At 45.8% G+C, this 19,318-nt stretch overlaps 1 protein-coding gene across 13 annotated transcripts in view; it reads right to left on the minus strand.

Annotated features, from left to right (window-relative positions):
* Positions 1 to 19,318, minus strand: part of nid2a (nidogen 2a (osteonidogen)) — a 232,828-nt gene that overhangs the window by 38,673 nt on the left and 174,837 nt on the right. For 9 of the 13 annotated variants that reach the window (XR_005458155.1, XM_038778760.1, XM_038778730.1 and 6 more), the window contains 4 exons: positions 17,512 to 17,757; positions 14,364 to 14,603; positions 4,407 to 4,652; positions 2,703 to 2,948 (listed from right to left, as the gene is read on the minus strand). Coding sequence is in view for 12 of the 13 variants with exons in the window: in XM_038778760.1 (XP_038634688.1) it covers positions 2,703 to 2,948; positions 4,407 to 4,652; positions 14,364 to 14,603; positions 17,512 to 17,757 (978 nt within the window). In the remaining variant the exon portion in view is untranslated. The remainder of the gene's footprint in view (positions 1 to 2,702; positions 2,949 to 4,406; positions 4,653 to 14,363; positions 14,604 to 17,511; positions 17,758 to 19,318) is intronic. The other 4 variants (XM_038778768.1, XM_038778719.1, XM_038778700.1 and 1 more) reach the window with 2 other exon arrangements.

Consider the following 19,318-nt stretch of genomic DNA (forward strand, 5'->3'; position numbering starts at 1 on the left):
AAGCCAATGCATTTCACTTGCAATGTAATTTGCACGCGATAGCCTTGATTAATCATTACAAATGTTTTCCAAGGATTTTTTGGGGGGTGGCAGGTGTGTATTGGGGTGGGGTCGTCAACAGCATGCCATTCCTGATGATGTAACAGAAGTGTGTGCCACTTCCGATCTTCTGCATTTTCCCCCGTTTCCCATGTGATTGATTAGAAATTGCAGGTGCCAGCAGCGGGCATGGCAGATATACATGTTCCTGTGGCGGGGAAATCTTTTCAGTGGTGAAACCAGCTGTCAACTCCCAATCTTCAATGATGGGGGACCCAGCACATCAGTGCAAAAGACAAGGCTGAAACATTTGCAACCATCTTCAGCCAGAAGTGCCGATTGGATGATCTATCTCGGTCTCCTCCAGAGGTCTCCAGCATCACAGATGTCAGTCTTCAGCTAATTCTGATTCATCCCACGTGATGTCAAGAAAAAGCTGAATGCACTGGATACTGCAAAGGCTCTGGGCCCTCACAATATTCCGGCAATGGTAATGAAAACTTGTGTTCCAGAACTTGCCGTAACCCTAGCCAAGCTGTTCCAGTACAGCTACAATACTGGCATCTACCCAGTAAAGTGGAAAATTGCCCAGTTGTGTTCGGTACACAAGACACAGGACAAATCCAACCCAGCCAATTACCACCCTATCAGTCAGTAAATGATGAAAAGGGTCATCAACAGTGCTATCAAGGGGCACTTACTCATCAATAACCTGCCCACTGATGCTCAGTTTGGGTTCTTCCAGGGCCACTGACCTCCTGACTTCCTTGGTTCAAACACGGACTAAAGAGCTGAACACCACAGGTGAGGTGAGAGTGGCTGCTCGATACCAAGGCTGTATTTTATTGAGTGTGGAATAATGGAGCCCTAGCAAAACTGGAATCAATGGGAATCGGATGAAAACTTCCCATTGATTGGAGTCATACCTAACACAAAGAAAAATAGCTGTGGTGATTTGAGGTCAGTCATCTCAATCTCCAGGACATCACTGAAGGAGTTCCTTAGGGAAATGTCCTAGGTTCAACCATCTTCAGCTGCTACATCAATAACCTTCCTTTCATCATAAGGCTAGAAATGGGATGTTTACTGATTATTGCACAATGTTCGGTATCATTCCCAACTCCTCAGATACTGAAGCAGTCTATGTTTAAATGTAACGAGGCCTGGACAATATCCGGACTTGAGCGGACAAGTGGTAAGTAGCACTTGTGCCACACAAGTGTCAGGCAATGACCATCTCCAACAAGAGAGAATCTAACCATCGTCCCATGACATTCAATTGCAATGGACGGCGCGGGCTTGGCGGACTGACATCTATGATGCTGGGGAACTCTGGAGGAGACCGAGATGGATCATCCACTACATTGCCCTTTGTTACTACCATTACTGAATTCCCACCATCAACATCCTGGGGGTTACCATTTATCAGAAACTGAGATGGAATAACCATATAAATACTGTGGCTACAAGGGCAGGTCAAAGGCTAGGAATCTTGTGGTGAGTAACTCACCCCCGACTCCCCAGAGCCTATTAAGAACATAAGAACTAGGAGCAGGAGTAGGCCATCTGGCCCCTCGAGCCTGCTCCGCCATTCAATGAGATCATGGCTGATCTTTTGTGGGCTCAGCTCCACTTTCCGGCCCGAACACCATAACCCTTAATCCCTTTATTCTTCAAAAAACGATCTATCTTTATCTTAAAAACATTTAATGAAGGAGCCTCTACTGCTTCACTGGGCAAGGAATTCCATAGATTCACAACTATTTGGGTGAAGAAGTTCCTCCTAAACTCAGTCCTAAATCTACTTCCCCTTATTTTGAGGTTATGCCCCCTAGTTCTGCTTTCACCTGCCAGTGGAAACAACCTGCCCGCATCTATCCTATCTATTTCCTTCATAATTTTATATGTTTCTATAAGATCCCCCCTCATCCTTCTAAATTCCAATGAGTACAGTCCCAGTCTACTCAACCTCTCCTCGTAATCCAACCCCTTCAGCTCTGGGATTAACCGAATGAATCTCCTCTGCACACCCTCCAGCTCCAGTACGTCCTTTCTCAAGTAAGGAGACCAAAACTGAACACACTACGCCAGGTGTGGCCTCACTAACACCTTATACAATTGCAGCATAACCTCCCTAGTCTTAAACTCCATCCCTCTAGCAATGAAGGACATGTACCTACACCACATGGATTGCAGCGGTTCAAGAAGTAGCTACCATCACCTTCTCAAGGACAATTAGGATTGTGTGATAAATGTTGGCCTCGTTAGCGATGCCCACATCCCATTAATTAATAAAAAAATTAAAGGTGCTTAAATATAAATATAAGTTGCTTTTGTTGTAGCTGAAAAAGCAACATCAAAAGAGCTATCAGTAGCGATGAATAACACAAAGTTTCAATGGCCTACTTTTGATGGAAATGCATGTGGTCAGATGTTTTGTTCTAGTCACAAGTACAGTACGATGCCTAACGGAAGTTAAAGGCATTATATAAATACAGGTGATAACAGATGACTACATTAGCTGTTGCCATGATAACTAACTTATATGAATTCCACACTCTTGTTTCTCCAACATTCAAGTTAGGCTCACAAATAACCTCTCTTTGAACTCCTCAGTTCTTCTACAACAGAGATAATTTTCTTTAATTCAAGTACTGACTGACCTGGCTGTCCACACTGTGGTTGACTTGTTCCAGGTGGTGTCCTAGTCCCAGGGATTTCTTCCCCCCTTTCATCCACACACCAGCAGTGGCCTGTACTGCTGTGGCACTGCAGAGGCCTGAAGTTCCCTTCCTCATCGCACTCAGGGATATGGATTCCAACAAGGATGTGAGATCCACGCAGGTTCACCTCTGCTTGCAATACCTCTCGATGCTGTTCACAAACAGTTTTAGGTTGTTCAATGGGTTCTAAACAAACATAAAAGAAACTTTATGAAACAAGAATATAACTGACTCAAATTGAGTCCTGCACCATTGATTTCTTACACACTTATTGTCACCAGTTGCACTAGAGTCATAGATAGAACCATAGAATCCCTACAGTGCAGAAGGAGACCATTTGGCCCTTCGAGTCTGCACCGACCCTCTGAAATAATAATAATCTTTATTGTCACAAGTCGGCTTACATTAACGCTGCAATGAAGTTACTGCGAAAAGCCCCGAGTTACCACATTCCAGCGCCTGTTCGGGTACATGGATGTAGAGTTCAGAAGAGCATCTTAACTAAGCTCCGCTCTATCCCTGCAACCCCATAACCCCACCTAACCCGCACATCCCAGGACACTAAGCAGCAATTTAACATGGCCAATCCACCTAACCTGCATATCTTGGGACTGTGGGAGGAAACCCACGCAGACAGGGGGAGAATCTGCAAACTCCACACAGAGAGTCAGCCAAGGTCGAAATCGAACCTGGGTCCCTGTCGCTGTGAGTCAGCAGTGCTAACCACTGTGCCACCGTGCAGCCCCAATGCCCTATATGTAAGCAAGATTTCCTTACTGTAATACACCAGCCTCCCTGCAATAAAGGTGAACATTCTAGTGATCAATTTTTCCCCAATTGTATTCCAGTAAATTAATCATACACAGTTACATTCTATCAAAGAAAACTATTTCACTTATACTCCATGAAGGATAATTTTCTCATTTCTACTCTAACCGTTACTCATGATAATGTGAACAAAAAAACACTTATCCAATTACAGATGAAAAATATCTTGGCTTAACCATGTCCTATAGTAGCATTGTAAAGACGGCATGGTAGCACTGTGGTTAGCACTGTTGCTTCACAGCGCCAGGGACTTAATCAATTCCAGCCTTAGGTGACTGTGTGGAGTTTGCGCATTCTCCCCGTGTCTGCGTGGTTTTTGTCCGGGTGCTCCGGTTTCCTCCCACAGTCCATGCCACGACGAGGACACTACCAAGGATGTAATAGTGCGAGTGATGCCATCTTCTGGTTAGATTGACATGCAGAACAAGATTTCACTTTGTTCTCCAAATCCTGGTCCATGTTAGGCCACTATACATACGACCTAGCTATGGCTAGACTCTGCATTCGAGCCGCACCTAAATGAGCCTCTCCCCCCCCCCCCCCCCCCCCCACCTCCCCCCCCACCCACCCCAGTATGCAACCATCCTGCACACTTAACTTGTCTTTGTGCCTCACATAAGCCTTCAATCCACCATCGTCTATGATAGCTCTGGTGCTCTATAATGACTCCAGGTGTCCTACATGCTTGGAAATCTGGAGCCCAAGCTGAAGAAGTTGGAGACGCTTCCTACTCTCAAACATAAATTAAAGGCTCTTTGAACTCCTCATCCGTTACTATACAATTGGTCATTTTGATTAATTAAAACACTGACTGACCTGGCAGCCCACAGCGTGGTTGACTAGTTCCAGGTGGTGTCCTTGTCCCAGGAATTTCTTGTCCGTTTTCATTCACACACCAGCAATGGCCTGTACTGCCGTGACATTGCAGAGGCCTGAAGTTTCCGTCTTCATCACACTCCGGGATTTGGACTCCAACAAAAGCGAGATCCCCCCGCAGGCTCAGCTCTGTTTGCAGTCTCTCTCGATGCTGTTCACAGGCAGTCTTTGGCCGTTCAATGTGTTCTAAAAGGACAGACAGGAAATGATTTGAAGCAATTTCAAAATAATGTACAAAAGTCTCAAATTGCCATGTAACATTGTTTCTTCTACACTCCAGGTGTTACCAGTCTATTTCTCGGAAAGAAAGTACGGGGTGGATTCTCCTTTGCTCGTCAGTGATCTGGATTCCTGATCCGACGGAGAATGGAGCGTCCTCTGTAAAATGGGCGCCAAACGCGGTGCGGTGCTCCAATCCCCCACCGTAGTGCGCCGGTAGAATGATGCAAATCACCATTTCAATTTAATTAATGGGTTGGAAGACCAGGTCTCCACCTCACTATGTTGCACTGACCCCTCCCCCCCCCCCCCCCCCCCCCCCCCCGCCCCACCACCACCACACACACAGCAGGAAATCCTTCAGGGGGGCTTTGGTGGCACAAGTTTGCCCAAGCGTGACCCTGACACGGTGGTGTCACCTCGAGGTGGGTCGAGGGGGTCAAAGCATAACTGAGTTGCCCTCCAAAGTCCATTTGAAGGCCACCCTCACCCGACAATGAAAATCCTGCACCCCCCCCCCCCCCCAACCGCTGATAAGTAGGTGCATTCTCCCCCACATGGGAATTACATGTCATGCATGAGGGCGATCCGACCACCCCATACCCCCCCAATCAGACCCCCATCAGACTTCCCACATCAGACACCACAATAGACACCCATCAGAGCACACATCAGTCACCCCTCCCCGAAAGCTGAAGAGCAGTCCAGGCAGTACAGTGAAAGATCAGTGCATTTTCACGTACCATTTCCTAACGTCTGCTGCTTCAGACAAAAGTGTTTAAAGCAGCAGCTGTTATAAGTGTCAGAGGCTTCAAGAAAAGGCAAGTATACTTGCAAAGGGCTGAAATCCCTGGACAATCTTTGAAATACAAAACTCCCATTCATTTTCACACAACAATACATTTTACTAGCCAGTGATTTACAGTTTGATTAGTCCAGAGACAGGTGTTTGATTGATTGTTTAATCTATCTGCCCCTTCATGCTTGAGTGCATCTCATGTACCCTACTTTGATGCTAACCACAATGTTTATAAATACTCTTGCTATGATTGACAGCTCCTCACCACATCAAAAGGAGTTAAGTGCTTTCTGCTGTGAATATGAGGAGCACTTAGGTTCCAGAACAGTGAATACCAGCCCTTATGTTCTTACAATGGCTATAGAAGAAGCAGTAACATTTTGTTTTTTGAAAATATTTGATTTCTCTTTTTGCTGCATATATCGGTTAATTTTCTGATTATTTTTACACAATCCTTTCTTCATGCTTATATTGTGCATTACACCTACTTCAGAATGAGATACACCAGTCTGCAAAATCTGAATAAATGGTAAATTAATTTGGTGAAAACAAGAAAGCCAGAGATGCAGCCAACAAAGGAGACATCAGTCGAAATGAAGGAGAGAAAAGGTCATGTGTGCTGGGTGTCAACAGAAGAGAATGATGGGAGAGGTCAGGAAGGATAATCAGATGGAAATGAATGTGGTCTGACCTTTTGTCCCATGCAGCACAATGTCAAACAATAGTGATAGGCACTAATGTCCACACAGGAAATAGCAGATTACCAAATTAGCGAAATCCATATAAAACAGCTTCTACCCAGATGTTTCTCCAAGCTCCAAATTAGAGTAATTTACAGTGAGAGAAGTAGGCCAGAATTCCCTGGCCATTCACACCAGCCGGTTTCTCTGGTCCTGCCAGCAGTTCACCCCCTCCCATGGGATTTTTGGGACATGGGGTGGCTTCAATGGGATTTCCCATTGACAGCGCAGGAGCTGAGAATCCCGCTGCCAGCGAACAGTGCGTCAGTCCGGAGAGTCTTGCCCATGGTCATTTACAGCACAGGAGGAGGCCATTTGGCCCGTTGAGGCTCATGCAGCCTCTCCTTGGAGCTTTCCAGTCAGTCCAATTCCCCACTCGATTTCTATAGCTCTGCAAGTTTATTCTCTTCAAGTATTCATCCAACTTCCTTTTGAAATCACCAATTGTTCTCATGAGCTCATTACCACAAGCTGCATAAAATCGTTCCCACTTGTATTCTTCAATAAGTTAAATCTATGCACCGTCAGTTAATGAGAAGATTTTCTTTGTATACTCTTTACAAATCTGACATAAATTTATACAGCTCTATCAAATCTTCTTTGCTCCATGGAGAACAATCCCACTTTTTCAACCTAATCTTGTTGAGATTAATCATTTTGGTGAATCTCCTCTGCATCCTCTCAAGGACCCCCACATCTGTCCTAATGTGTGGTGACCAGAAATGGATACAATACTCTAGCTGGGGCCCAACCAGGGTTTCATATCAATTCACCATAACTTCCCTGTTTGTGTTCTAATACCTTGATTTCTGAGACCCATGAAAATGAATGAAAACCACTTATTATCACAAGTAGGCTTCAAAATGAAGTTACTGTGAATGGTCGCTTATGCTTTGCAAACTTCTCAATATCGGTAGCACAGTGGTTAGCACTGTCGCTTCACAGCACCAGGGACCCAGGTTCGATTCCTGGCTTGGGTCACCGTCTGTGCGGAGTCTGCACATTCTCCCCATGTCTGCGTGGGTTTCCTCCGGCTGCTCCGGTTTCCTCCCACAAGTCCCAAAGGATGTTAGGTGAATTGGATATTTTGAATTCTCCCTCAGTGTACCTGAACAGGCGCCGGAGTATGGCGATTAGGGGATTTTCACTAACTTCATTACATTATTAATGTAAGCCTACTTGTGACACTAATAAAGATTATTATTAAGTGTGACTCATATGCACGCCGAGGTTCCTCTGTTCCCGCAAGTTATTTAGGACTGTGCCAATGAATTGAATATAATGGATCCCCCTGGAGTGGGCATGATGGGGGGGGCAAAGAATTGGGTGGGACTCCCTGCATCCAATTCTCGAAAGCAGGTAAGCTATCCTGCATTTTTCGGGTGCGTAGATTGGGGAAATGAAATTGGCAGAGATAGCCAGGAGGAAAGATTAATAGAGTGTATTTGGGACAATATGTCATGGATCCAAACAGGGTTCAGGCTATTTGGGATTTGGTAATGATGCAGGTTTAATAAACAATCTCAGAGTAAAAGATTCCCTCGGAAGCAATGACCATAACATGGTAGAATTTAACATTCAATATGAGAGTGAGAAACGTGGGTCAGAAACAACCGTGCTACACTTAAATAAAGGAATGAGGACAGAGTTGACCAGAGTGGACTGGGAAAGGAGTTTAGCAGAAAAGACTGTATTCAGCAATGGCAGACATTTCTGAAAATAGTTCATGATTCATATGAAAAATATATCCCAGTGGGAAGAAGGGTTCTCAGTAGGGGATAAATCAACCATGGTTAACCAAGGAAATGAAGGATAGTCTTAAACTGAAAGAAAGTTTTTTTGGGGCAGCAAGCTATCTTTGTATCATTTAGCAGAATCACCAATTTTAGAGGGTTCACTTGAGAGAGTAGCAGCAGTATATATATATATATATTTTTTAAGGACCTAACGGGTGTTTAATCTTTTTATTTCCTTTTAAATCTCTTTGGCAATTCAGATCAGAGGGGATGGAGGCTAGGGCAGTTGCATGCTCTTCCTGTAGGAGGTGGGTGGTGAGGGACACCACTGGTGTCCTCACTGACTACACCTGCGGAAGTGCACCCAGCTCCAGCTCCTCAGGGACCACGCCAGGGAACTGGAGCTGGATGAACTTCGGATCATCCGGGAGGCAGAGGGGGTGATAGAGTTACAGGGAGGTAGCCACATCCAAGTTGCAGGACAAGGGTAGCTGGGTTACAGTCGGGAAGGGGGAGGGGGGGGGGGGTGGGGATGACCTACCGGGGGAAGGCCCTAGCGGCCAGCTCTATGGCACTGAGCCTGGATTTGTGGCTCAGAAGGGAAGAGGGCAGAATAGAAAATGAATAGTGATAGGAGACTCAATAGTTAGGGGAACGGATACGAGATTCTGTGGTCGTGAATGAGACTCCCGGAAGGTATGTTGCCTCTCGGGTGCCAGGGTCAGGGATGTCACGATGACACGAAGGTTGGTGGAGTTGTAGATAGTGTTGAGGGCTGTTGCAGGTTACAACAGGACATTGACAGGATGCAGAGCTGGGCTGAGAAGTGGCAGATGGAATTCAACCTAGATAAATGTGATGTGATTCATTTTGGAAGATCGAATTTGAATGCTGAATACAGGGTTCAAGGCAGGATTCTTGGAAGTGTGGAGGGACAGAGGGATCTTGGGGTCCACATACATACATCCCTCCTCAAAGTTGCCACCCAGGTTGATGAGGTTGTTAAGAAGGTGTATGGTGTGTTGGCTTTCATTAACAGGGGGATTGAGTTTAAGAACTGCGAGGTTTTGCTACAGCTTTAGACCATATTTGGAATATTGTGTCCAGTTCTGGCCAAAAGCTTGGCAGATTGAATATAATGTAGGAAATGGAGAAAGACTGCAGAAAGCTGCAGCACAGTGGGATTTGGGGTTTGCATAAATCACAAAGTTCAACAGGTAATTGAGATGGAAAATGGAATGTTGGCCTTTATATCAAAAGGAGTGGAGTGTAAATATAGGGAAATCCTGCTAAAACTATACAAGGCAGTAGTTAGACCACACCTGGAATACAGTGAACAGTTTTGGTCCCCTTATCTATGGAAAGATTTATTGATGTGGAGATGCCGGCGTTGGACTGGGGTGAGCACAGTAAGAAGTCTTACAACACCAGGTTAAAGTCCAACAGGTTTGTTTTGAATCACTAGCTTTCGGAGCACTGCGCCTTCCTCAGGTGAATGAAGAGGTGGGTTCCAGAAACATATATATAGATAAAGTCAAAGATGCAATACGATACGATACGATCCTGCATTGGAGGCAGTCCAGAGAAAGTTCACAAGGTTGATCCCGGGTATGGAGGGATTTTCTTATCAGGAGAGGTTGAAAAGGTTGGGTCTGTACTTATTGGAGTTTAGAAGAATGAGAGGTGACCTTATTGAGACATATAGGATTATCAAGGGGCTCGACAAGGAAGATGCTGAGAGGATGTTTCCTCTTGTGGGAGAGTCTAGGATCAGAAATCATAATCTCACAGAGGTCAGAGGTCGCCCATTTACAACAGAGATGAGGAGGAATTTATTCTCTCAGAGAGTAGTGAATCTGTAGGATTCTGTACCGCAGAGAGCTGGGTCATTAAGAATGTTCGAGGCTGAGATAATCAGATTTTTAATCAGTAAGATAATCAAGGGTTATGGGGATAAGGCGGGAAAGTGGAGTTGAGGATTATATCAGATCAGCCATGACCTCATTGAAAGACGGAGCAGACTTAATGGGCCGAGTAGTCTACTTCTGCTCCTACGTCTTATGGTCTGACATGGGTATTCCAGCCACTGATGGTGGATTGTCAGTTAAGCTTGTTAACAAGCAGGGCAGCACGGCGGTGCAGTGGTTAGCACTGCTGCCTCACGGCGCCAAGGACCCGGGTTCGATCCCGGCCTCGGGTCACTGTCTGTGTGGAGTTTGCACGTTCTCCTCGTATCTGCGTGGGTCTCACCCCCACCACCCAAAAAGACGTGCAGGGTAGGTGAATTGGCCACGCTAAATTGGCCATTAATTGGAAAAAAAACTAATTGGGTACTCTAAATGTATTTTGAAAAAAGCTTGTTGACAAGCTACTTGATTGCACTTCGAAAGAGTTTTCCCAGAGAAAAAGCAACACAAGGTTCCCACTAGATCTCCAACTGGTGGCTGGCTCCATCACACAAACTAAATTCTGTTCATTAAACCTATATTGCCTCTCCCTATCCCTTCTACTCTGTATTCCAAGGTCCAATTAAGTTATATGTCACAAAAACTGCTGGGGGTCCTAGCACTGACCTGTGGGGTACAGCACTGATCATCCTCCTGTCTGAAAAATAACCAATTGCCTTGACTCACTGTTTTCTGTGCTTGAGCCGATTTTTAAAAATCCAATTCAACACTGACCCCCTTTGAAATGTGATTCACTTTCGTTAACCGACTTTTTATGAGGTACTCTGTCAAACAACTTCTTAAAATCCATAGTGACAACATAAACTGCATTTCTTTCATCAAACCTGTATTATTTCATCAAACAATTCAGTAAATGAAAACACTGACTGACCTGGCTGTCCACACTGTGGTTGACCAGTTCCAGGTGGCTTCCTAGTCCCAGGAATTTCTTGCCTGTTTTCAGACACACACCAGCAGTGGCCTGAGCTGCCGTGACATTGCGGAGGCCTGAACCTCCCTTCTTCATCACATTCGCCAATCCACCTCCCCTGCACATCTTTGAGTTGTGGGGGCAAAACCCACGCAAACACGGGGAGAATGTGCAAACTCCACGCAGGCAGTGACCCAGAGCCAGGATCGAACCTGGGACCTCAACCGTAACCTGGCCACCTTGAATGGCAAGGCACCAAAATCCACACTTCTCCCCTGGGTATTCAGCAGGAAAACCTTGCTTTTTCCCCACATTCAATTTATAACTAGAAAATGCCCCAAATTTCCCCAGCAAGTCCAGAATTTTCCCCATACTCTCCAGTGGATTCACAATGTATAGCAATAAGCCATCGACGTACAATGACACCTGATGCTCTCTACACCCCACCCCCACCCCGCCCCCTCCCCCAATAATCACCTGCCACTCGTTCGAAGCTCGGAACCCAATCACCAAAGGCTCAATGGCCAACGCGAACAACATCGGAGACAATGGGCATCCCGGCCTTGTCCCCCAATGTAACTTAAATACCCGAATAATCACATTCATCCTCACACCCGCCGTGGGGGATGCATATAATAACCACAAACCTCCTAAGAATCTCAAACAAGTATCGTCATCAACTCGATCAACGGCCTTCAAAGATATAGGAGCAGAATTAGGCCATTCGGCCCATCAAGTCTGCTCCGCTATTCTATCATGGTTGATATATTCCTCATCTGTTCCTCAAACCTCTCCTAAAGCTCCACCAGACCTGCAAACTGTTTCCCTAAATATAGATCCCTCACCTGCCTTCTGCCACCTCACACTCATCGTGTCCATCCATCCGGGTGAAAATCTATGATTGCAGTTCAATGGGGTCAGTCCCGTCCCCCGCCCCAACTTACAGGGCGCAATCCAATGGCCATGTGACACCTGAAAAGCAACTCACCACGCTGCAAAGTAGCCGATAAAAGCCAGGAGACCCCACTCCCGGGATCTTCCCAACTCGCAATGCCTCACGAAATCCAATGTGATCTCACGAGACATTGCGGCATGTATCCTGCCCATTGTGGGCGGTCACCTTTTGGTAAATCTGCATATTAGAGCGAGACAGCAACTCTCACTCTAATGTGCCGGAGGCTTTGGGATTCATCCCTTGTGCCTCGGAGATCTCAGGCCACCGCCGTTTAGCACTGGTCCCACAAATGAGGACCAGAAGGAACGGCAATTTTGGGGGTCTCCCAGGGGATCGGAGTACCCCAGCTGCATGCCCTTTGGGCAGGGTGGGACCCTGACACAGCTGGTGCTACCTGGGCACCTAGGCATTGCCAGCCTGGCACACTGGCATTGCCAGCTGGCATTCTTTGCAGGTGTGAAATAGGGCCGGGGTGCCTTGTGTGGGTGTTGGGGGGGGGGGGGGGGGGTGCGCGGGACACCATCCCATAGTGCATTCGGGCAGCGAGCGTAACTCCCCAGTGTACAAAATGGGGCTATGTGCAGCCACGGCCACTCATTCCCTGCTGAGGCCCCTTATACAACACGAGTCACATTATATAGCCATGTGTTTCTCGGCACTGAGAGCGCAAGGAAACACGCGGCTAAACGCGCTCGCTCTGGGACTTTGTTCCCCTTTAGTTGAATCGAATCCAAAGTGCTTCTGTCAGTGATTCCAAATCTTTTTCAACGGCATAACCATTAGTGTATTTCCCCGAGGCACCAGGGGCTATAGCCCTCACTATAGCCCTCAAACCCGACCCCGACAGGAATCCTCCTCCACCTGCACTCACTTTGAATCCACCTCTGCCCAGCAGTGTCTGACCTTTTCCACATTAGCTTCCCAGTAGGAGTGCAGCAGATTGGGAAGCACTAACCTCCCCTACTCACCTGTCCCTCAGACTCTCAGTTTCATGCCTGCCCACACAAACTCGGAAATCAATCCATCTACCCTTCTAAAAAAGGGAGAAAAATTGGGAGAGACTGGAAGATAAACAGGAACCTAGGCAACGCGTTCATCTTAATGGTCTGCACCCTCCCTGCAAACGACAACGGCAAGGCATCCCATCTCCTCAGATCCCCTTTAAAACCCATCCACCAGTCCTGTTAAGTTCCATCTGTGCATCGTTACCCAATCATGCTCAATCTGAATCCCCAAGTATCAGAAACTAACCTTAGCAACCCTAAATGGCAAAGCTCCATGATTCATACTCCTCCCCAAGTCAATCACCAGGAAGACCTCACTCTTTCCCACATTCAGCTTGTACCCAGAGAAGGCCCTGCATTTCTCCAACAAGTTCATAATTCTTCTCAAACTCTCCAATGGGTCCGCCACATATAGCAGTAAGTCGTCAGCATGCAACAACACCCTATGCTCCATACCTCCCATCACAATCCCCTGATGTCTGGAGTGCAATCGCCAAAGGCTCTATCGCCAATGCAAACAATTGTGGTGACAAAAGGCACCCCTGCCTCCTTCCCCTTTGCAGCCTAAAGCACTTCGAATCCATCCCATTCGTTTGCACACTCACAGTGGAGGATGCGTAGATTAAACGTATCCATGCCACAAATATCGACCCAAACCCAAATATCTGCGGTCCACTTCCAGCATCCTCCGCCTCCCCTCCCTCTCCACATTATCCTTATGGGCCTTAAAAGAAAAGAAATCACCTCCGCTGAAGCACTGCCTTCAATGCCTCCCATCACCCCCACAAGCCTTTTGCAACTTTGTATAATCCAGCCTACCTCAAACCATGAACTGAGCCTTGTTATCTTCCTGTTTCTACTCCAGCTAATGAGTAGCAATCCAGATATTACCACATTTAACATCCTACTTATTGACTTCTGTCCTAATTCTTATAAAGCAGACATACACCCCTCAGTCGCAATCCTCTGTATGGCGTTGGTACCAACGTGTACCACAATGTCTGGAGCACTCCCTACCCTGCAGAATCTGCACCCGCTCTATGATGTGTGTTACTCTGGTGCCAGGGGGGCAACCACACCAAGTGGGAATCATAATCACAGTTGGAGAAATGCCTGTCTGCCCTCTTGACTATGGAATCTCCTATACCAAGTCAATTTCTACTCTTTGCCAGTTCCGCCTTTGCTGTCCCTTCCCCACTGGTGCCATGGACCAGTCTGCACTCCTTCAAGGCAATGTAACTCCCAGCAGCCTGCAACAGTATCTGTTTGTGAGTGACACAAACCACAAATAATGCTGTTTTTCCTGCTAGTTCCGACTCTTCTGGATGGCCATTCATTAACAATCCTGATCTGAGCTTGGGTGGATGGGTAGCCACCTCCCTAAACCTCCGATGCAGGAAAGTGTTATCCTCCCTGGTGCCCCATGGAGACCTGCGGTGGCTCCTCAAACACGCTCGGATTTCCGAAGCTCGGGCTGCAGCAGCTGGAGACACTTCCTACTCTCAAAAACAAATGAAAGACTCTGCTACACAATTGGTCATTTTGCTTAATTAAAACACTGACTGACCTGGCTGTCCGCACTGTGGTTGACCAGTTCCAGGTGGTGTCCTAGTCCCAGGGATTTCTTGTCCATTTTCATACACACACCAGCAGTGGCCTGTACTGCTGTGACATTGCAGAGGCCTGAACCTCCCTTCTTCATCACACTCAGGGATATGGACTCCAACAAGAGATCCACGCAGGCCCAGCTCTGTTTGCAGTCTCTCTCGGTGCTGTTCACAGGCAGTCTTTGGACGTTCAATGTGTTCTAAATGAACAAACAGAAATCGATTTAAACGATAATTAAATAAAGCACAAATGTTGCAAATTGTCACATAACATCTTTTCTTCCTCAGTCCTGGTGTCACCAGTCTATAGGAAATAAATTATATCTACACAAATACATTTTAACATGATCCACATGTTTCCAACGCTGACACCACCAGGGATCCATCTGTACACAGCAGAATTCAGATTTGTAATGATGGTTATAAAGTTTATTGTAGATACAGCCCGAGGTCTTTATGTCAGTCATTTGATAAATGTCCATTATGAGTATTGTTGTGAGCAACTGTTATATCACCAATTTTCTTGCAGAACTATTCTTCCTGGAATGTAATTTGAATCAATTTTATTTGGTAGAATGTAATTGTGGACGATTAATTTACCGGAATGGGGGGAAAAAGTGTCTGATGATTTGATGCAAAGAGATTAGGAAGCACTTGTATAGGAAACACAAGACGTTAATGTGCAGCTACAGCACACAATTGGAATTGCCAATAAAATGTTCACCTTTTTTGCAATGAGGTTGGAGTCTAAGAGACAGGAAATCTTGCTGACACAGCACATTGTTGATACCACAGGTGAAATACTGTGTAGAGTTTTAATCTCCTTACTCATGAAGGATACTTTTCCCTTGGAGCTAGTGCAATGAAGTTTCATTGGATTGATTCCTGGGTTCCTGGGATGAGAGGGCCGTCCTTTGGAAAGAGATTGAGTAGAATGGGCGCAATTGCTTTGAAGTTTAGAACAAGAGGTGAAATGAGTGAACGAGAACAAATACTTTAGCGCGTCACAGGTAGATGTAAGAGGCTGTTCCCTGAGATGGGCCTGTCTACAATTTGAGCTCACCAACATGGAATAAGCAACTGGTCATTTAACATTGAGATCAGAGGAACTCTCTTCACTCAGAAAGTCGTTAATCCTTGAAGCTCCCATTCCCATAGGTCTGTGGATTCACACCTGATCGGTACATTCAGGACTGAGGTGGCTACATTTTAAGCCACAAAGAGAATCAGTGGAAAATGGAGGAAAGTGGAGTTAACGTCTAAGTTTGGCCATGATCTTACTGAATAGTGAAGCAGACTCGAGGAACCATATGACCTACCTCAGCTCTTAATACATATCTTCTTAAAATTGTTATGGTATCGTTATAGAAATCAATTCAAATATATTTTTAAAATTTGATTTATCTTCTTAGCATTTCTCTGTTACTTTTCTGAATGTAGCTGAAAAGGGAGATTGTTGCAGAAACACATATATCAGGACAACTGTGGGAATGCTATTTTTTTAAAGGATTTTGTTATTCCAAAGGAGAAAGGGGTGCTATTGGTTGGCAAGTTGATTCTGATTGGTTACTGCGTCGCCATGGAGAAAGCAATGGAGAACTAATGGGCGGGATTCTCCGGTCACGCCCACCCGGTGACCGGAGAATCCCACCCAAGGTCAATGGACTTCTCATTGTCTTCGTCTCGCCCATGGCATTCTTGCAGTGGACAGGGCGTAAGAATCCAGCCCATAGGCTCCCCAAGCACCTGGCAATTCAACCATGGTCCAAGGCTTGAACATATACCTTTTGTTTGCAGAGCACTGGCACCTGTGTATAAATGTGTGTTGCTTTTGGCAAGCTTAAATGAACCCGTGTTACAAGCATGACTGATTATTTTAAATTAGTTGTTAGTGTAGCTGTTAACGTACTCTGGATTGTTCATTGGGCAGCACAAGTGGATAGCACTGCGGCTTCACAGCACCAGGATCCCAGGTTTGATTCCCCGCTGGGTCACTGTCTGTGCGGAGTTTGCACGTTCTCCCTGTGTCTGCGTGGATTTCCTCCGGGTGCTCCGGTTTCCTCCCACAGTCCAAAGACGTACAGGTTAGGAGGATTGGCCATGCTAAATTGCCCGTAGTATCCAAAAAAGGTTAGGAGGGGTTATTGGGTTACGGGGATAGGGTGGAAGTGAGGGCTTAATGTGGGTTCGTGCAGACTCGATGGGCTGAATGGTCTCCTTCTGCACTGTATGTTCTATATCTATATCACGTGCTGCCCAATCGCAGAATAAAACTGTACAACTGACGTTTTGTTTCTAATTTTGTAAATGTGAGGAGTTGTGAACCATCTGTGCACTGGCTACTTTGAACAAATGAAGGAACACGTGGTTTGATTCTGTCATCCAATCATTGGGTCGTACGGCTTTCATACCTCGCATCGCACTAGCACTGAAATTCATTCGGACTTTGCTTAATTGTATGGGAGACAGGACACCATTTTGGTCTGATGACAGAATCCAATTACAGGCAAATACCATTCGAGTAGCCACTGCATGGAGCATTTCTAAAAATTGTCGTTCTAATATTTTGCACCTTCTCCATGATGTGTGTTACTCTGGTGCCAGGGAGACAGCACATTATTTGGGACTCACAATCAGAGTTAAAGAAATGCCTGCCTACTCTCTTTACTATGTAATCGCCTATACCAATTCAATTTCTACTCTTTGCTAGTTCCACCTTTGCTGTCCATTTCCAATTGGTGCCAAGGCCAGAATGCTCTCCTTCAAGGCAAAGTCACTCCCAGCAGCCAGCAATAGTGAGTATCTGTTTGCAAGCGGCACACACCGCAACTAATACTGTTATTCCCGCCTGTTCCGACTATTCCGGGTGGCGATCCATTAACTATCCTGATCTGAACTTGAGTGGGTGTGTAGCCACCTCCCAGAACCTCCAATGCATGAAAATGTCATCCTCCCTGGTTCTCCATGGAGACCCTCGGTTGCTCCTCAAAGACACTCGGAATTCCGAAGGTCGAGCTGCAGCAGCTGGAGACACATCCTACTCTCAAAAACAAATGAAGGATGTTGCTACACAATTGGGTGTTTTGCTTCATTAAAACACTGACTGACCTGGCTGTCCACACTGTGGTTGACCTGTTCCAGGTGGTGTCCTAGTCCCAGGAATTTCTTGCCCGTTTTCATCCACACACCAGCAGTGGCCTGTACTGTCGTGACATTGCAGAGGCCTGAAGTTCCCGTCTTCATCACACTCAGGGATATGGATTCCAACAGGAAGTGGAGATCCACGCAGGCCCAGCTCTGTTTGCAGTCTCTCTCGGTGCTGTTCACAGGCAGTCTTTGGACGTTCTATGTGTTCTAAATGAACAAACAGAAATCGATTTAAACGATAATTAAATAAAGCACAAATGTTGCAAATTGTCACATAACATCTTTTCTTCCTCATTCCTGGTGTCACCAGTCTATAGGAAATAAATTATATCTACACAAATACATTTTAACATGATCCACAGGTTGCCAACGCTGACACCACCATGGATCCATCTGTACACAGCAGAATTCAGATTTGTAATGATGGTTATAAAGTTTATTGTAGATACAGCCCGAGGTCTTTATGACAGTCATTTGATAAATGTCCATTATGAGTATTGTTGTGAGCAACTGTTATATCACCAATTTTCTTGCAGAACTATTCTTCTTGGAATGTAATTTGAATCAATTTTATTTGGTAGAATGTAATTGTGGATGATTAATTTACCGGAATGGGGGGAAAAAGTGCCTGATGATTTGATGCAAAGAGATTAGGAAGCACTTGTATAGGAAACACAAGACGTTAATGTGCAGCTACAGCACACAATTGGAATTGCCAATAAAATGTTCACCTTTTTTGCAATGAGGTTGGAGTATAAGAGACAGGAAATCTTGCTGACACAGCACATTGTTGATACCACAGGTGAAATACTGTGTAGAGTTTTAATCTCCTTACTCATGAAGGATACTTTTGCCTTGGATTGATTTCTGGGATGAGAGAGCTGTCCTTTGGAAAGAGATCGTGTAGAATGGACACAATTGCTTCAAGGTTTAGAACAACGAGAAGTGATCTGAGAGAACCTGACAAAATTCTCAGGAGCTTCACAGGTGGATGTAAGAGGTTGTTTCCTGAGGTACGTCTGTCTAGAACTAGAGATCATTGCCACGGGATAAACAACTGGTTATTTAGTATTGAGATCAGAGGAACTCTTCACTCAGAAAATCTTTTCCCCATAGGTCTGTGGCTATACAGTTGATCAGTATATTCAGGATGGAAGTTGATATATTTTTAGCCGCAAAGGTATTTAATGGAAAATGGAGGAAAGTGGAGTTCATAGAATTTCATAGAATTTACAGTGCAGAAGGAGGCCATTCGGCCCACCGAGTCTGCACCGGCTCTTGGAAAGAGCACCCTACACCCTACCCAAGGTCAACACCTCCACCTTATCCCCATAACTCAGTAACCCCGCCCAACACTAAGGGCAATTTTGGACACTAAGGGCAATTTTATCATGGCCAATCCATCTAACCCACACATCTTTGGACTGTGGGAGGAAACCGGAGCACCCGGAGGAAACCCACGCACACACGGGGAGGATGTGCAGACTCCGCACAGACAGACAGTGACCCAAGCCGGAATCGAACCTGGGACCCTGGAGCTGTGAAGCGATTGTGCTATCCACAATGCTACCGTAAGACCATAAGACCACAACACATAGGAGCAGAATTAGGCCACTCGGTCCATCGAGTCTGCTCTGCCATTCAATCGTGGCTGATATTTTCTCATCCCCATGCTCCTCCCTTCTCCCCATAACCCCTGATCTCCTTATTAATCAAGAACCTATCTATCTCTGCCTTAAAGACACTCAGTGAATTGGCCTCCACAGCC

This window comes from Scyliorhinus canicula, chromosome 2 (assembly GCF_902713615.1).
Source record: "Scyliorhinus canicula chromosome 2, sScyCan1.1, whole genome shotgun sequence".
Taxonomy (NCBI): Eukaryota; Metazoa; Chordata; class Chondrichthyes; order Carcharhiniformes; family Scyliorhinidae; genus Scyliorhinus; species Scyliorhinus canicula.